This window comes from Muntiacus reevesi, chromosome 11 (genome assembly GCF_963930625.1).
Source record: "Muntiacus reevesi chromosome 11, mMunRee1.1, whole genome shotgun sequence".
NCBI classification, from domain to species: Eukaryota; Metazoa; Chordata; class Mammalia; order Artiodactyla; family Cervidae; genus Muntiacus; species Muntiacus reevesi.
This window is the reverse complement of record NC_089259.1, coordinates 65,717,818-65,734,971: the sequence shown is the minus strand read 5'-3', so window position 1 is coordinate 65,734,971 and position 17,154 is coordinate 65,717,818. Positions and strand designations below refer to the sequence as shown.

Sequence of the window (17,154 nt, the reverse complement as noted above, 5' to 3'; positions counted from 1 at the left end):
TTATCGGCAGAGCCAAGAATCATCTGACATTATTTATTTACAGTTATTTTATGTACACATGCATACAACTTTTTCCTATTAAGTAACATTAAATATAATGCAGGGCATGTTTTTAAAGCTTTGCATCCAAGGATATGAAAGGACTTTACAGAATACCCATTATTTCTACTAACTAATCTCACATGGCCATTTCAGAGATGGGTACCATCAAAACATAAAACTTGGGAATCTAAGCTCATTTATTTTCTATTGTAACCATACGTCATAAATCTAATAGCCAGAGGAAATCTTTAAATATGGGGACCGAATGTACTAAAAGTTCTTCCCATTTTTCCTGAAAGGGATACCTTTGGAAAAAAATTTTTTTAATTGTGGTAAAATGCACATAAAATTTACTAGATTAACCACTTTAAGTGCACAGTTCAGTGGTGTTAAATACATTCACATTGTTGTACAGCCATCACCACCACCAGCCACAGATCTCCTTTCATCTTGAAGAACTGAAACTCTATACCCATTAAACAACAACTCCCCTCTCCTGGCCACTCCTGGCACCCACCATTCTATGTCCTATATCCATGAATTTGCTACTTTAGGTAACTCCTATTAGTAGAATCACAGAATATTTCTCCTTTGTGACTGGCTCATTTCACTTAACTCAATTTTCTCAAAGTTCATCTGTGCTGTAGCACGTGTCAGAATTTTCTTCTCTATTAAAGCTGAGTAATATTCTATTGTATGTATATGCACCACATTGTGTTTGTTGATTCATCTGTCAATGGACCCTTGGGAGCTTCCACCTTTTTCCTGTTGAGAATAATGCTGTTATAACATGCATGTTCCAGTATCTCTTCAAGACCTTTCTTCCGATTCTTTTGGGTTTATACTCTAAAGTAGAATTGCTAGGTCATATGATGATTCTATCTTTAACTTTTCAGACCAGTCAACAAGTTGATTTCCACAGTGGTTGCACTATTTTACATTCCTATCAGCAATGAACAAGGATTCTAATTTTTCTACATCCTTGCCAACACTTGTAATTTTCTTTTTTTCTCTCTCTTTTCTTTGATAACAGACATCTTAAGGGGTGTGAGGTGGCATTTCACTAGAGTCTGAAAAGACTATCTTGGTTTCAAAAGTACTTAGAGTAATTTCAGGTATTTTAGAGGGCATGGGTAGGTAGCCACAGCTGTACCCAAGTCCACATTTGCCTTTCCTTTGAGTGCTATGTTGTACATGCTTCTTAATAAACTGACACTTCAGGACACATTACACCCATATTCCAGGAAGCACATTTGCCTGGATTATTCTGTCTCATCTCCTCTGTTTCTCATCTCAAGAGGGTAGTTTTCTGAGCTTCCTTTGATGGGCAGATGATTACTAAGTATATAAGTAAAAACTTACTGTTTTTTGTAAATCAGCAAGTCTGTCAAAGCAGAGGACAGGATGATAGATGAGGACACAGGGCCTATGTTGCCCTTGGCTATATACCTGGAGGATAGTAATTTCTCAGTAAATATCATGGAATTATGTTGAGTGAATGAACCACAAGGAACGACAGGAGTGTCTACTGTGCATATAATCCAGTCTCCAAAATTCTCCCTGAAAGTTAAACTACGTTACAAAGAAGAAGAAAAGAGAACAGAATCAGATCCCAGGAAGAGATGGCCTCAACACTCCACCATCACAGCAGGCACATATGGGTCTACATGAAGCACTTCACACTCATTGAACTATTTTGTTCTCACAACAGATTGAGAGAATGATACTGTTATCTGGCTTGTAAGACAGAGAAAACCAAGGTACATAGAGACAGAATTCTGAGTCCCCTGCTCTTCCTCACTATTCTGTTTTGCCTCCCTGGTGAATATTATTCATTCATGGCTAAATTGTCAAAGTCTCCCTAAAGCATCCACATATCCTATAATTCTCAAAGTCCCAGAATTTCACACAAAGTTCTCCAAGGAGATAATCACCTTTGAAAAGATGTCCTCATTTCCTACAGCAAAATTACATCTGTAAGACACTTATTAATAAAATTCATGTTTTCCTATAAGAACCTCTCCAGCACTAAACAAACAATTTATTCTTCTGTTCTCAGAATTATGTGATTATCAGCAGATAAAACCGTGGAAACTGAGGAAGTCTGAATCAAGAAATTTGTCTCAGTAAGTTATTAAATTACAAGCACACAAAACCAACAAATGAACAAAAAACAAAACCTGCTATGCGATGAAAGTGTCTTTTGAAAATACCTGCTACTAAAAATATGCTCTATTGGGGAAAAAAGGATCAATTCATTCAATTAATTTGAAAAAACAACAATCACATTAAAATCACTTAAAACTTAGATACCTTATAAAAAGAACATATGAGAGTGCTCTGCTGTGCATACCTGAAGTGCAACTGACATTTTCTTCCTTAAATCGTGAAGTCCAATACCGGTTGTCAAGATGTCATCAATATAAATGTTACCTTCAGGTTCTGACAATCTAAACAGGGCAGCAATGAGGGAACTTTTTCCAGCTCCTGTTCTTCCCACAATGCCAACCTGTAAAGAGACCAGGGGGATGAAGAATTAACAGGATGCACAAAACCCAGGAGAACACTGATTGTTGAAGATGAATTTTAAAAGTTCTATTATATATAAAAAGTAGTCCATAAGTTTCTCAAGCATGCCCCTGCAGACATTTTGGACCAGGTAATTTATTGTTGAGGGTCAGGGGCCTGTCCTGTATATTGTAGGATGATTAACAGTAGCTATGAACCCACTAAATACCAGATGCAACCCCCCAAATTGTGGCAACCAAAAATGACAGAAATTCACAAATGTCCCTGATTGAGACCACCATCATCCCAAGAATACACAATGTAAACTATAGTGACTTTCATGCCTTCTAAAAATGTCAGGCAATTTTATTCCGATTTCCATGAATAAATGTTTAATACACTGAAAATTGTTTGTTTCTATAATTATCACATAGTATCCATTATGTGGTATGTTATAGGGGGAGACATATATGTGTATAGGATATATATGTGTGTGTGTGTGTGTGTGTAACTAACATTTGTAAATAAAGAAGGAAGATGACTTAAAAATATGTAACCTGCCTACAGTGAAAAACCAGCAGTCTCCTAAGTGGTTCATAAGAAGTCAGCTTTTAAATTAGTTTTATTCCCACTCCCTGGGTAATTTGACCTTGAGAATTACATGGGTATTTTTACAGAGATGTCGACAAATCAAGTTAGAAGTGCTATACACTAACAAGTACTGACTTTCTCAGGGATATTATTTATTTAAGAGGAATTATTTTTCAGTAGAAAAATGAAATCACAATCTGATATTAAATATATTAATTATATTCTATCTTGAAAGGAAACATCTTCAAATATAAAATGCAGGTCTCAGTCTTGAAAGACAGAGGCCAGTAAACGAAATGTACATAATGAGATCAACAACAACACAAACGACGTTTGCTATTTACACGGGACCTTTCATTGGAGTAGTTCAAAAGGCACTTTATTAATACATTAATACTTACTATTGAACCTTGGAAAAACACATGTCAGGTGTCAGCCTATTTATTAAAACCAAAGCAGAGAGAAATTAAATACACTAACAGTAAGATTAAAGAATAAATACAATGTAGGTAAAACGCTGGTGGTTGGTGGTTTAGTCGCTAAGCTGTGTCCAGCTATTGCGACTCATGGACCCAGGTTCTTCTGCCCATGGGATTCTTCAGTCAAGAATATTGGAGTGGGTTGCCATTTGCTTCTTCTAGGTAAAATGCTGGTGGGGAATAAAACCTCATTCAAATATATATGCAGAAACTGGCCTTTTTTCCAATGAATTTGTAAGTGAAAGAAAGTATTAGTCGATCAGTCATGTCCAACTCTTTGCAATCCCATGGACAGAAAGAATACCAACAGGCTCCTCTGTCCATGAAATTCTCCAGGCAAGAATATTAGAGTGGGTTGCCATTTCCTACTCCAGGGGATCCTCCTGACCCAGGGATGGAACCCGTGTCTCCTGCATTGCAGGCAGATTCTTTACCATCTGAGTCACCAGGGAAGCCCAACTGCAAATTCTCTGAAGGAAGCTTTCCAAGAGATGATTTCATCTCTATTTAAAATCTGGAATTGATGAGAGTATAAGATATGCTTGGATCATTTGTAAATCAGTAAAGTTTTAGAACTCATGGCTTTAAAAAGATAACAACTAAATCTTTCTGAGCAATATAATCAGAATGCTTGGATCTTTTCATGATTTTTTATTTGAATACCTCTAAAGTTTCAAATCAGTCTGTCAAATCAATCATGGCATTTCAAAAAAGAATTTACCTTTATAGAGATTAAACATAAGGAAAGTGGGTTTAGCTAATTTTATTATCTTGTAAAGATAATATAACGACTATAAGACATTTTATTGTTGTCCAGTCACTCAGTTGTATCCGACTCCTTGTGACCCCATGGACTGCAGCATGCCAGCTTTCCCTGTCCTTCACTATCTCCTGGAGTTTGCTCAAACTTGTGTCCATTGAATCGGTGATGCCACCCAACCATCTCATCCTCTGTCGTCCGCTTCTCCTCCTGACCTCAATCTTTCTCAGCATCAGGGTCTTTTCCAATGAAATGGCTCTTCACATCAGGTGGCCAAAGTATTGGAACTTTAGCATCAGTTCTTCTAATGAATATTCAGGATTGATTTCCTTTAGGATTGACTGGTTTGATCTTCTTGCAGGCCAAGGGACTCTCAAGAGTCTTCCCAAGCACCCCAGTTCAAAAGCATCAATTCTTCAGTGCCCAGCCTTCTTTATGACCCAACTCTTACATCTGTACATGACTACTGGAAAAACCATAGCTTTGACCATACGCATCTCTGTTGGCAAAGTAATGTCTGCTTTTTAATATGCTGTTTAGGTTTGTCATAGCTTTTATTCCAAAAAGTAAGCGTCTTCTAATTACATGACTGCAGTCACCATCCAGAGTGATTTTAGAGTCTAAGAAAATAAAGTCTATCACTGTTTCCATTGTTTCCCCATCTATTTGCCATGAAGTGATGGGGCCAAATGCCATGATCTTAGTTTTTTGCATGTTGAGTTTTAAGCCAGCTTTTTCACTCTCCTCTTTCACCTTCATCAAGAGGCTCTTTAGTTCCTCTTTGCTTTCTCCCATTTGGGTGGTATCATCTGCATATCTGAGGTTACTGATATTTCTCCTGGCATCTTTATTCCAGCTTGAGCTTCATCCAGTCCAGCATTTCACATGCTGTACTCTGCATGTAAGTTGAATAAGCAGCTTAACAATATACAACCTTGAAGTACTCCTTTCCTAACTTTGAACCAGTCTGTTGTTCCATGTCTGGTTCTAACTGTTGCTTCTTGATCTGCATACAGCCTTCTCAGGACATTTTGCACCTTATGTTAAATCCTAATTCACATAATACAGATAGGCCATTCTCTGCCTACAGGCAGGTCGTAGTGTGTATACATGTGGCTCATGTGTTCTGTGTACATGCAGGCCTCAAAGATATTTTGGATTTGGCTCCAGACCACCTCAACAATGTGAATATCAAAATAAAGCAAGTTATATGAAATTTTTTGTTTGTGCAAATAAAAGTTATGTTTATACTATATTGTAGTCCAATGATGTACAATAGCATTATATATAAAAAAATGTATACACCTTAATTGCCAATACTTTATCACTAAAAGAATGCTAACCATCTGAGCATTTATATGGTAGTAACATTAAAAACCACTGATCGCAGATCAGAATAATACATATAATAATAATTAAATGGTTTGAAATATTGCAAGAATTATCAAAATGTGACAGAGGCATGAAATGAGTAAATGCTATAGGAAAAATGGTGCCAATGTACTTGCCTGACAGCGTTGCCATAAATGTCCAATTTGTTTTTTGTTTTGTTTTGTTTTTTTAAAGCATTATCTATGAAGCACAGTAAAACAGGTGTGCCTATATTTCTGAGTGTTCTCCTATGTAAATCAACACACATTGATCCATCTGTGCAAACAGGAACATTTGTAAACTTTGGGTAAATGGACTGAGATATGTAGGGGCACCTAGGACTGCTCATGACCACAGGACTGTGAGTTCCAAACTCTAGAGAAGAGAACTAAAAAACTAGGGGACCTTCCTGGCAGTCAAGTGGTTATTTTCTGTGCTTCTACTGCAGGAGGCATGGACTTGATCCCTGGCCAGGGAACTAAGATCCCACAAGCTGCATGGCCACAGGGCCCCTTAAAAGAAAAAGGCAAGTCAAAGAAAATCTGATTCTGATAATTCCTAGAGTTCAGTCATCAAAGCTATAGTCTGAACATCTTTTCTAGGTAACCAAAGGGTTTTACCAATTGCCCATGAAGAGTGTCACCAGTATCTGTAAGCATACATTCTTCAATCTAAAGACACTCGGGAGGCTTCCCTGGTGGCTCAGTGGTAAAGAATCTGCCTGCCAATACAGGAGACATGGGTTCAATCCCTAGTCCAGGAGAATCCCATACAATGAAGCCCGTGCACCACAACTATTGAGCCTGCACTCTAGAACCCGGGAACCACAACTACTGAGCCTACGTGCCACAACTGTTGAAGCCCTCGCACCCTACAGCCCATGCTCTTAACAAGAGAAGACACCACAGTGAGAAGCCCACACACAGCAACTAGAGAGAAACCCAATCAGCAACAAGGACCCAGCACAACCAAAAATAAATAAAGAAATAAAATTATAAAGACACTTGAAGAAAATCTTCTGTTATTTGCTTTGCAATGGCCCCTTTCTGTTTTTCCAACCAGGTTGGTCTCTGATGATGACATAACTTGTTAGACACTTGCTCCTGGATCTCTCTTCGCACATCAAACTCAACATAATTAACACCCAATGCCCCACACAAAACAACCCCTTCATCCGTCTTCCCCACTTACTCTCATTACTTCTTTTCCAGGCTCGTAGTGTTTAAAAAACAAATTAAAATAAACTCTTTCCTTAATCATAATCAGTGCAGACAAATTTGAAAAGTAAATAAATGCTAGCTTTACCCCAGTACTCTGAAAAAAAATTCTTAAAATGATGTTTTTACTTTCTAGGCTTCTATATGTGTTCTTTTTGTTGTTGTATTTCTTTTTGTATGTGTTCTTAAAGACACAAGTTCACATATTTAAACAAAATGGGATTAATGTGAACATACTGTTATATGTGTTTTCATTTCATATTTCATAAAAATATTTACTTTAATGGTTGCATAATATTATAGTACATGTGATAATTTATTTAACAAATCCTTTACTACTGGATATTTAGGCAACATCAAATAGTTCACTATTATAAATAACTCTGTGCTAAATATCCCTGAAACTATATCTTTGCAAACAACCTTAATCATTTCCTTTACATAAATTCTCAGATGTGGAATTGCTGAGAGTCAAGTATGAACTCCTTGGACAGCAAGTATGAATTCCTTGGACAGTAAGGAGATCCAAACAGTCAACCCTAAAGGAAATCAGTCCTGAATATTCATTGGAAGGACTGATGCTGAAGCTCCAATACTTTGGCCACCTGACACAAAGAGTCAACTCATTGGAAAAGACCCTGATGCTGGGAATGATTGCAAGCAGGAGAAGGGGACGACAGAGGGTGAGATGACTGGATGGCATCACTGATACAATGAGCATGAACTTGGTAAAACTCCAGGAGATGGTGAGGGACAGAGAAGCCTGGTGTGTGCAGTCCATGGGGTTGTGAAGAGTCAGACGTGACTAGGTGACTGAACAACAACAACAAATGAACATTTTCAGAGGAAGCTGTTAAGCTGCTAACCTACCCTCCAGAAGTATAATACCTTTTGCTACTCCTACCCATTTCCCTGCATGTTCACAAATCCAGGTATTGTAGCTTTGTTTTAATCGACATCAATTTGATCCCCAAAAGTGGACTCACTTTTCCAGGATGTCTTGCTGGAGGCATAACAGCTCCTGGCTCCCTGCACCTGCCCACTCTGGTCCATATACTCTCACTTCTCAGATTAAACTCCCGAATGCCAGCTCAGCACCCAACACTCCACCCCAGGAAGTCTCTTCAACAAAACTAACCTCTCCATCCTTCATGTACATGAGTCAGCGTCCTTGGCATCACTAGGTAGTGGTGAAGGTTGAATGTAAAAATGTGTGTTACACACTTGGTAGTTCATTTTCGTGAATGCTTTGCAGGTGTCTAGGTCTTCATTCACTGGATCAGGGCATCATGCTTTTGCTTATGCTGGAGTTTTGCTTATGCTGGTCTTTTGCTTATCCTGGTCTCACCTCCCGGAATGCCTTTCACATGCATTTCCACCTGCTGAAACCCTAACCACACATCACTAAGTCTGTCTCACATGTCTAATTCCTTGGAAATGCTCTCCCTGTCCCCTCATGTGGGCTTGTTTCAACTCTAACAGATGCTATGTCTTTTTTATAAACCTCTATGAAAATTATGACCTCATTCTAGCTTACAAAGCTAATATAGTAATTTTCTTGTTTCTTCAACTAGACTGTATTATGTTGACATCAGGATCTCTATTGGATTTGACTTTTTCTTATGTGTATTACCACTGGTGTCCTTAGACAAAGAAACTTCCACTGGGAGCTGAAATTTTTAACTCAAGGCAGAGAGATTTATGGGAAATCTATTTCTATATTGTTTAGGTATAAGATAAATCAGAAAGAGACAGACACAGCAGATGGACCCTATAGCTGTAAGTACAACTTCAAAAGGCCAACACCTCATTCTCATGGGACAGACAACACCTTCTGCTGCATAAGTGGTTATGGTCATTTTACACCCTATGAAAACGATGACCATTTTTGTCCAAGCATTTACTCTGGGTGCTTTACATGTCTTATCTTGTTTAAGTTGTACATGAACCCCACAGGTTACACCCTTTCACTTCCATTTGGCATAAGAAAAGGTTGAGGCTTAGATAAATTAATCTGTCTGAATATCAGAGCCCATAAGTAGCAGGATGGGAGTCAAATCCATGTCTGTTGGCCTCTTTTCCACCTACTGATGGGACTCCTTACCCCTGAATGGCCTGACAACTTATCATGTCCCTCTGTGTAGTGAGAATAGAGAAAGTGGGGAGAGGTGTAGTTGCAGTTAAAGGAACAGGCCTACCACAGAGATCTTATGGTCAGAGAGTTAAAGCATGACGTGGACACAGGCATACATGTGGTGAGTGAGAGCAAAGAGGGTACCTGAGGGCAGGTGGACCAGCTGTGAGCAGGAAGAACCAGCAGCCACAGCTGGATTGAGAACAAAACCTGCAGCTGAGTGGGACACATGATGCCTGGGGAACAGGCCAAACAGACCTCCTGCCCTGCTCAAGGCAGCAAGACTCATTTTTTATCCCATCAGATAGTGAAATAGCCACACATACACTGCTGCATGGGGCTGTCTCTGACTCAGGTTCAGGCAGAGCTAAGCCTGTGGGAAATCCCTCCAGTCCCTGCAGAAAGCTGGTGTGTGGAAGGACAGACAGCAGGATGAAAACTGCCTGTAATGAACACAGACTCCATTGGAAAGATGCAAAGAAATAAGGCAGAATCACACAGAACTAGATTATAATGTAAAGGTGCAACTTATAGAGCATAAAAGTAAGTAAATCTAGGGGCACAGAACATTCTAGAGCCTCTTGCTCAGTCACAACAGAGATTTAGCAACTCTTAAATTCAATTTCGAACTGTCAAAGACATGTCTTGGGAATCACAGGTTATCACTCATCAAAAACTGCCCATGGGAGAGAAAGGAGGAGGTCATGTTCAGATACGAATCTGAGTCAAGAGGTCTGGGTGGGCCTGAGACCCTGCATATCTAAGAAGCTCCAGGAGAGGCAGGAGCTGCTGGCCCTGGCACCACAGCCTGAGTCACAGGGAACTAGGGAGCCGGTGGGAGAAGGGGGACAATTTGGGAGTGAGGGGAGCGGATTTTAAGAAAATATTACGTAAAAAAGGAAAAAATGTAGGAAACTAATATTTTTGTACACTATAGCATGATGTACTAAACATCTGTAAAAATGTATCATCCAAATAATGGCTGTGAGCAAAAACAAAGCAAAGTCAATCTACCTCGAGAGCTGGAAAATACTTTATTGCTCAGGACTCTCTAAAATAATCAAATCAACCACAAAATCACCTAAATGAAAAATGCAGCCCATGTTCAGACTCTAACTAGGAAGTCTAGGGTGCTATTTACCTCATGCTGATTTTTCTTTTATGTTTGGCTGTGCTGGGTCCTGCTTGCTTTGCACAAGCTGTCTCTAGTTGTGATGAGTGGGAGCTACTCCTGCAGTGAACATGCTTCTCACTGAGGTGGCTTCTATTATTGCTAAGCAAAGACTTCAGGAGTTGTGGCTTGTAGGCTCAGTAGTTGAGGTACAGGGTTTAGTTGCTCTGCGGCATGTGGAATTATCCCAGACCAGGGATTGAACCAGAGTCTACTGCATTGGCAGGCAAATTCTTATCCACTGCACCACCAGGGAAGTCCTGGTTCTTTATTTTCACTTGTCATTGCTTCTTTGAATTAAAATCCTGCATAGTATCTACTACACTCTCCAACTGACTCTAACTTCTAGGAATCGGGACAGAAGAGGAAATGAAGGAAAGAGAATAAAGCCCCTCTTCTGCTGGGCTGGCTCACTCCCATGTCCCCTGCCCCTGCCCACCAACCCCCACCCCCAGACAACAGCTTCTCTCAATCAAATCCAACACCAAAAGGGTGTCCTGGAGTGACGGGGGCTGGGACAGGTGAGCAGGAGAGGGAACCTGTGATGTGCACAGGCGGAGTGAAATCAATTCATGAACACACTGCCCGGGTGTTATTTCCAAACACAGAAATGAAGTTAACAGTGATACTGAGAGTGGACCAAGGTACAGATCAAAAATCAAGTTACTGGAGTTATTAATTCAGTCTCAAAATTCAATTTTCCCTCAAACATTTTAGAATCTCAGTGATCCTATGATTTACAGGTTTTAAGAAGGAAGAATAAGAATCTGTTATGTTCCTAAGTTTTACTACAGAGTTTCCTAGATAATTCATATCTTATGGCTTTGGGGGAAATTTAAGACAAGTACAGGTTAACAGAATTACATTTACAACAGAAAATCAGACAGACACATAGTCTGAGAGTAAGTAAACATCACATACAGTGCTCTTAGGGACAAGATTGTATCAAAAGCTGTGATTAATGTTTTCCTGACACAGCACTTCACCTTTTCTCTGACCTACAATGGAACTGGAAATAATTAGGACCAGCTTTTGCCCTGTGACTAACTGAAGCTGCTCCCTGGGTAACATTCAGGCATTAAGTTGAATATTCTTTTATGTTATAAGGGTTTCATTCGCTATATTATAACTATTGTCCACTAGATGGGTCTGTGGGGTGGTAAGAGTTTTAAAGAGCAGTTCTTTCCGCTATATACAGAGCGGTGTTTGTTTGTGTGTGTGTGTGTGTGTGTGTATATGTGTGTGTGTGTGTGTCTGTTGGTTCCTGCTTGCTCACACCTGTGTAACTCACTCACCCTCACAACCAGCAGTCCCTCAGCACCCTCTCTGTGCCCTGCAGAATGCTACATTCTGGGAACAAAAATGAAAACAAGATGCTCCTTGATTTTAAAAAGCCTATTCAAGATACTATGAGATACAGATCCCAAGTTGCAAAACATGCCACAAGTGCTATCTCATTTTAATTATGATAAAATTCACCTAACATAAAATTTAACTATTTAACCATTTTTAAGTGGACAGTTTGGTGTTCAGTACATTCACACTGCTGTGCAACCAAGTTTGAGAATTTTTTTTTTCTGCCTCATAAAACTGAAATTCTTACCCATTAAACAAACTTGGTCTTCAAGTTCCTGGAGACCACCATCTAACTTCCTGTTTTCTTGAATTTGACTACTCTCAGAACCTCACATATGTGAAATCAGAGAATTCATTCCTTTTGGGTCTGGCTTATTTCACTTAGCAAGATGTCATCAAGGTTTATCTGCAGGTCAGAATTTTCTTCCTTTTTAAGGCCAAATAATACTTCATTGTAAGGATTTAGTTCTGTCTAACTTTTGGCTGCTATAAACATAGCTGTACCATAAATGCTATCTTAAAAGAATATATAAGACACTAAGGAAGAACTGAGGGTCTCAAAGATGCATTAGAGTTGACTCAGAAAATGAGATTTTCACCATCCAGATGGCAGAGGGCCTGGGTCTCTGAGGTTGAGGGGCAGCAGGTGCACTGGGAACAGGGAGGACACAGTGCTTTGAGAGAAACTACACACAATCCGAGTGCAGGGGGGTGTGTATGTCAGACATACTGGCTGCAGAGGGAGGTGGGCAAGAGCTTCCTACCACCTTGTCTGTTCTGGTTTAGCCTCTTCTTGAAGATTCTGTCCTGTTCCCAGCTGAGGGCCTCAAACTGAGTGTGGAAGGAACATCACCAGCAGACATGGATGCTGAAAGGTCCAGGTCACAAGCCTCTCTGGTGTCTCCCACACAGATCTTCTCTGCTCCCTTCAATTTGCTTTTGACTTTGAGTCAATCTCTAGACCTTGCTTCCATCTGATACCATGATTCCTCACTGCTGACTGGGTCATTATTGAGGCTTTTCTCTGGTGGACACAAGCTTACCCCATGGCCCCTGCTGGAGTGGACTTGAGGTTATGCTATGGTTCCAGCAGCAGCTCAGCCAGCCCAGTAAGGATCAGATCTGGGCTAAAGAAAGAAGTCTGTGGGGGGAGGGCAGGGGGCTGGCAGCTCAGCGTGGGTGAGTGGAGGACAAGGCTACAGGAAGGGCTAAGGGACAGAGAAGGAGGCTGCAACCAGAGGGCGCCATAGGAGGAGGAGGAGATCTCAGAAATACAAAAAGAGAAGATGAAAAGGAATGAGATATTGCAGAGTTAGGGCCAGGAAGACAAGGCTGACGTCCCAGACTTTGTATGAATAATCGGGTATCACATATAGTGTCCTGAGTCAAGTTAAGATGGAGCCCTGGGTCCCAGGACCCATCAACCACCATGAGGGAGCTAACAACACAGGGGGAGAACTTCCTGGTATCCCAATTCCATGGTCAGTTTCCAAGAAAGATTCACCTACAGTGTCACTGATCTAATCTGCATCCATTAGGACAGAGTCCCCCTGACACACTGACAAAGAAGCCAAGAGCAGATGTGGCGCTAAATCTTTAGCTGGATTTTAAAGAGGCAAATGGCTTAAACTAACCTTTAGTCCTTGGTCAAAGTATGGGTACACATTCCTCAATATCAGAGGCCCGTCCGGCTTATGCCTGAAGTTCACATTGCTAAAGTTAATCTTTCCTCCATGGGGCCAGGATGGCGGTGGACGATACTCAAGTTCCCAGGGTGCTTCTTTCACAAGGTCTGTGTATTCAATCACCCTTTCTACTGAAATCATCTGAAACATATATGACATCTCATGAGTTAGTATCAGAGGGTCTTGTTTACGGATGTTCAGAGATTGTAAATGAAACCTTCTGCTTTTATATGGTTCAGAACATCCCAGTCTCAGCATCCACAAAGGACAGAAGTAGGAGTCTGATGAGGCCTTGGATGATTTGAAAACTTGTTCATTATCTTCAACACTTTTAAATACAACTATTTCCTTCAATTTTATATTAAAGTTAAAAAAAATTAAAGAAATACATAGTAAGATTTTATTGATCCTCCTTTCACATCTGAATAAAAAAAATTTTTTTCAAAGAAAAGAACACTTATGGACACCAATTAGTAATGTGTGGCTACAGAAGGGCCAAAATATTACATATGAACAGAAATGGATGGTCATCAAACCTCATTTTAATAATTAGTCATTTTCTACTCTGTTATGAGCTTCCCTGATAGCTCAGTTGGTAAAGAATCCACCTGCAATGCAGGAGACCTCAGTTCAATTCCTGGGTCCAGAAGTTCCCCTGAAGAAGGGATAGGCTACCCATTCCAGTGTTCTTGGGCTTGCCTTGTGGCTCAGCTAGGAAAGAATCTTCCTGTAATGCGGGTGACCTGGGTTTGATCCTTGGGTTGGGAAGATCCCCTGGAGAAGGGAAAGGCTACCCACTCCAGTATTCTTGCCTGGAGAATCCCACGGACTGTATAGTCCATGGGGTCAAAAAGAGTCAGACAGGACTGAGAGACTTTCACTACTTCTACTCTGTTAGAAGAAAGAAATGGAAAAACTTCATTTTTATTGCTTTTCTCCCTTTAGGAGAAGGTACAAATATTTCAAAAGTGTATAATACACACATCAATTAAGGTCTTTTAAACAACCATGACTCTACACCTTAGCACATTCTGAGAGGGAGCCTATCCTACCAGGAAGAAGGGCCACCAGCAAATTCGGTGTTCAACTCACACAAGAATAAATGATAAAATAGGGGATGGGTGGAGGAACATAGTAATTAAATAAACCTCAAAATATTGGATTATTTTCTTTTACCAAAAATGAGGAATTACCCATTAAGAAACAAATACAAACAAGCTGCTATGAAATTAGCTTATATTGTCTCCAGAATTTCAGAACCTCCCTCCTAGAGAGACATTTATTATATCTGAAGACAGTTTGTGATGAATACAAAACCTTCTGACATGGCATACACATGACTGAGAAAAATATATATATATATTCTATTTTACATTAACTTTAAGCACATGAAAAGTGAAAGTGAAAGTTGCTCAATCATGCCCAACTCTTTGCAACCCCATGGACTGTAGCCTGTCAGACTCCTCTGTCCATGGGGATTCTCCAGGCAAGAGTACTGGAGTAGCCATTCCCTTGTCCAGAGAATCTTCCCAACCCAGGGATCGAACCAGAGACTCTTGTGGCTCCTGTGTTGTAGGTGGATTCTTTACATCTGAGCCACCAGGGAAACCCTTAAGAAGATTGAAGAGAATGTTAAAAAAAGAAAAAAAAAAAAACTGTAAAATGATGTAAAAATAACAGCTTTATTATTTTACAGAAGAATTGCTTCTGTGTCAATTAACAGCAAGGAGACTGAAAAGACTAAGAACAGAAAGATAAAATAAACATCACCATGTTCTCAACTTCAGCACTTTGCCTAATGCACCACTGGAACATCCTGGTAAGTGTGATGGTGAGTGACAGGACCAGCCCAATATGCCCAGCATCCAAAGCTAAATGAGGAAGAAGAAGAAGTCAGTCAGTCTACTTCACAACCCATCACACAGGTCCTTCTGTCACTCTACAAAGAAGACACCTTTATTTTCATGATTTTTATTGGAGTAATAGTTGATTTACAAATTTGTGTTAGTTTCAGGTGTATAGTAAAGTGAATTAGCCAGACATATATGTAATCTGCTCTTTTAAAATTATTTTCCCACATACGTCATTAAATAGTATTAAATAGAGTTCCCTGTGCTATACAGGAGATCTTTTTTAGTTACCTATTTTATATATAGTGTGAGAATACTCTTTTATAATATTTAAATCATTTGCATGTAATGTAATGAAAGTATTACTCATAATACTACTTCTGTTGTATGAGACAATAATTAAAGTAAAAAAAAAAAAAAAAACACTATGAGGGACTTCCCTGGTGGTCCAATAGCTAAGACTCTGAGTTCCCAATGTAGGGGTCCCAAGTTCAATCCCTGGTCAGGGAACTAGACTCCACATGCCACCACTAGGAGTTCACATGCTGCAACTAAAGTCCTGCCTGTTAAAACTAAGACTGGAGATCCTGCATGCCCCAACTAAGACCCAGTACAGCCAAATAAATAAGTAAAATCTCTTTTAATATTATGAATTTAGAAAGAACTAACAAAGTTGTTAGAAGACAGAGGATGAGATGGTTGGATGGCATCACCGACTCAGTTGACAGGAGTTTGAGTAAACTCTGGGAGTTGGTAATAGACAGGGAGGCCTGGCATGCTGCAGTTCATGGATGGGGTCACAAAGAGTCAGATGCAACTGAGCAGCTGAACTAAACTGAACAAAGTTGTTGCTCAGTCACTAAGTCATGTCTGACTCTGTGTCGCCATGGACTGCAGCACACCAAGCTTCCCTGTCCTCCGTTATCTCCCGGAGTTTGCTCAAACTCATGTCCATTGAGTTAGTGATGCCATCCAACCACCTCATCCTCTGCCACCCGCTTCTCCTCCTGCCTTCAATCTTTCCCAGCATCAGGGTCTTCTCTAATGAGTCAGTTCTTCGCATCAGGTGGTCAAAGTATTGGAGATTTAGCTTCAGCATCAGTCCTTCCAGTGAATGTTCAGGGCTGATTTCCTTTCGGATTGACCGATTTGATCTCCTTACAGCCCAAAGGACTCTCGAGAGTCTTCTCTAACACCACAACTTAAAAGCATCAATTCTTCGGCCCTCAGGCTTTTTAATGGCCCAACTCTTAATATCCATTGACAACTCTTACATGACTACTGGAAAAAATACAGCTTTCACTATATGGACCTTTGTTGGCAAAATGGAGTCTCTGCTTTGTAATATTCTGTCTAGATTTGTCATAGCGTTCATTCCAAGAAGCAAACATCTTTTCATTCATGGCCGCAGTCACAGTTTGAAGTGATTTTTGGAACCTAAGAAAATAAAATCTGTCACTGCTTTCAATTTTTCCCCAGATGGGACCAGATATCAACATCTTAGTTTTTTGAAAGTTGAGTTATACGCCAGCTTTTTCACTCTGCTCTGTCACTTTCATCAAGAGGCTCCTCACTTTCTGTCACTAGAGTGGTATCATCCGCATATCTGTGGTTATTGATATTTCTCCAAGAAATCTTGATTCCAGCTTGTGCTACATCCAGCCCAGGATTTTGCATGATGCACTCTGCATATAAGTTAAATAAACATGGTGACAATATACAGCCTTGTCATTCTCCTTCTCTAGTTTTGAAGCAATCCATTGTTCCTCATCCAGTTCTAACTGTTTCTTCTTGACTTGCATACAGGTTTCTCAGGAGACAGGTAAGATGGTCTGGTATTCCTATCTCTTTCAGAATTTTCCACAGTTTGTTGTGATCTACACAGTCAAAGCCTTTCACATAGTCAATGAAGCAGATGTTTTTCTGGAATTCCCTTGCTTTCTCTATGATCCAGTGAATATTGGCAATTTGATCTCTGGTTCCTCTGCCT

At 39.9% G+C, this 17,154-nt stretch overlaps 1 protein-coding gene across 1 annotated transcript in view; it reads right to left on the bottom strand.

Moving 5' to 3' along the window:
- LOC136144144 (ATP-binding cassette sub-family C member 4-like) overlaps positions 1-17,154 on the bottom strand; it is a 140,643-nt gene that overhangs the window by 25,473 nt on the left and 98,016 nt on the right. Inside the window, exons 24-26 of the mRNA XM_065901804.1 lie at positions 15,085-15,185; positions 13,264-13,455; positions 2,396-2,551 (exon numbers count right to left, since the gene is read on the bottom strand). Of these exons, the coding sequence (XP_065757876.1) occupies positions 2,396-2,551; positions 13,264-13,455; positions 15,085-15,185 (449 nt within the window). The remainder of the gene's footprint in view (positions 1-2,395; positions 2,552-13,263; positions 13,456-15,084; positions 15,186-17,154) is intronic.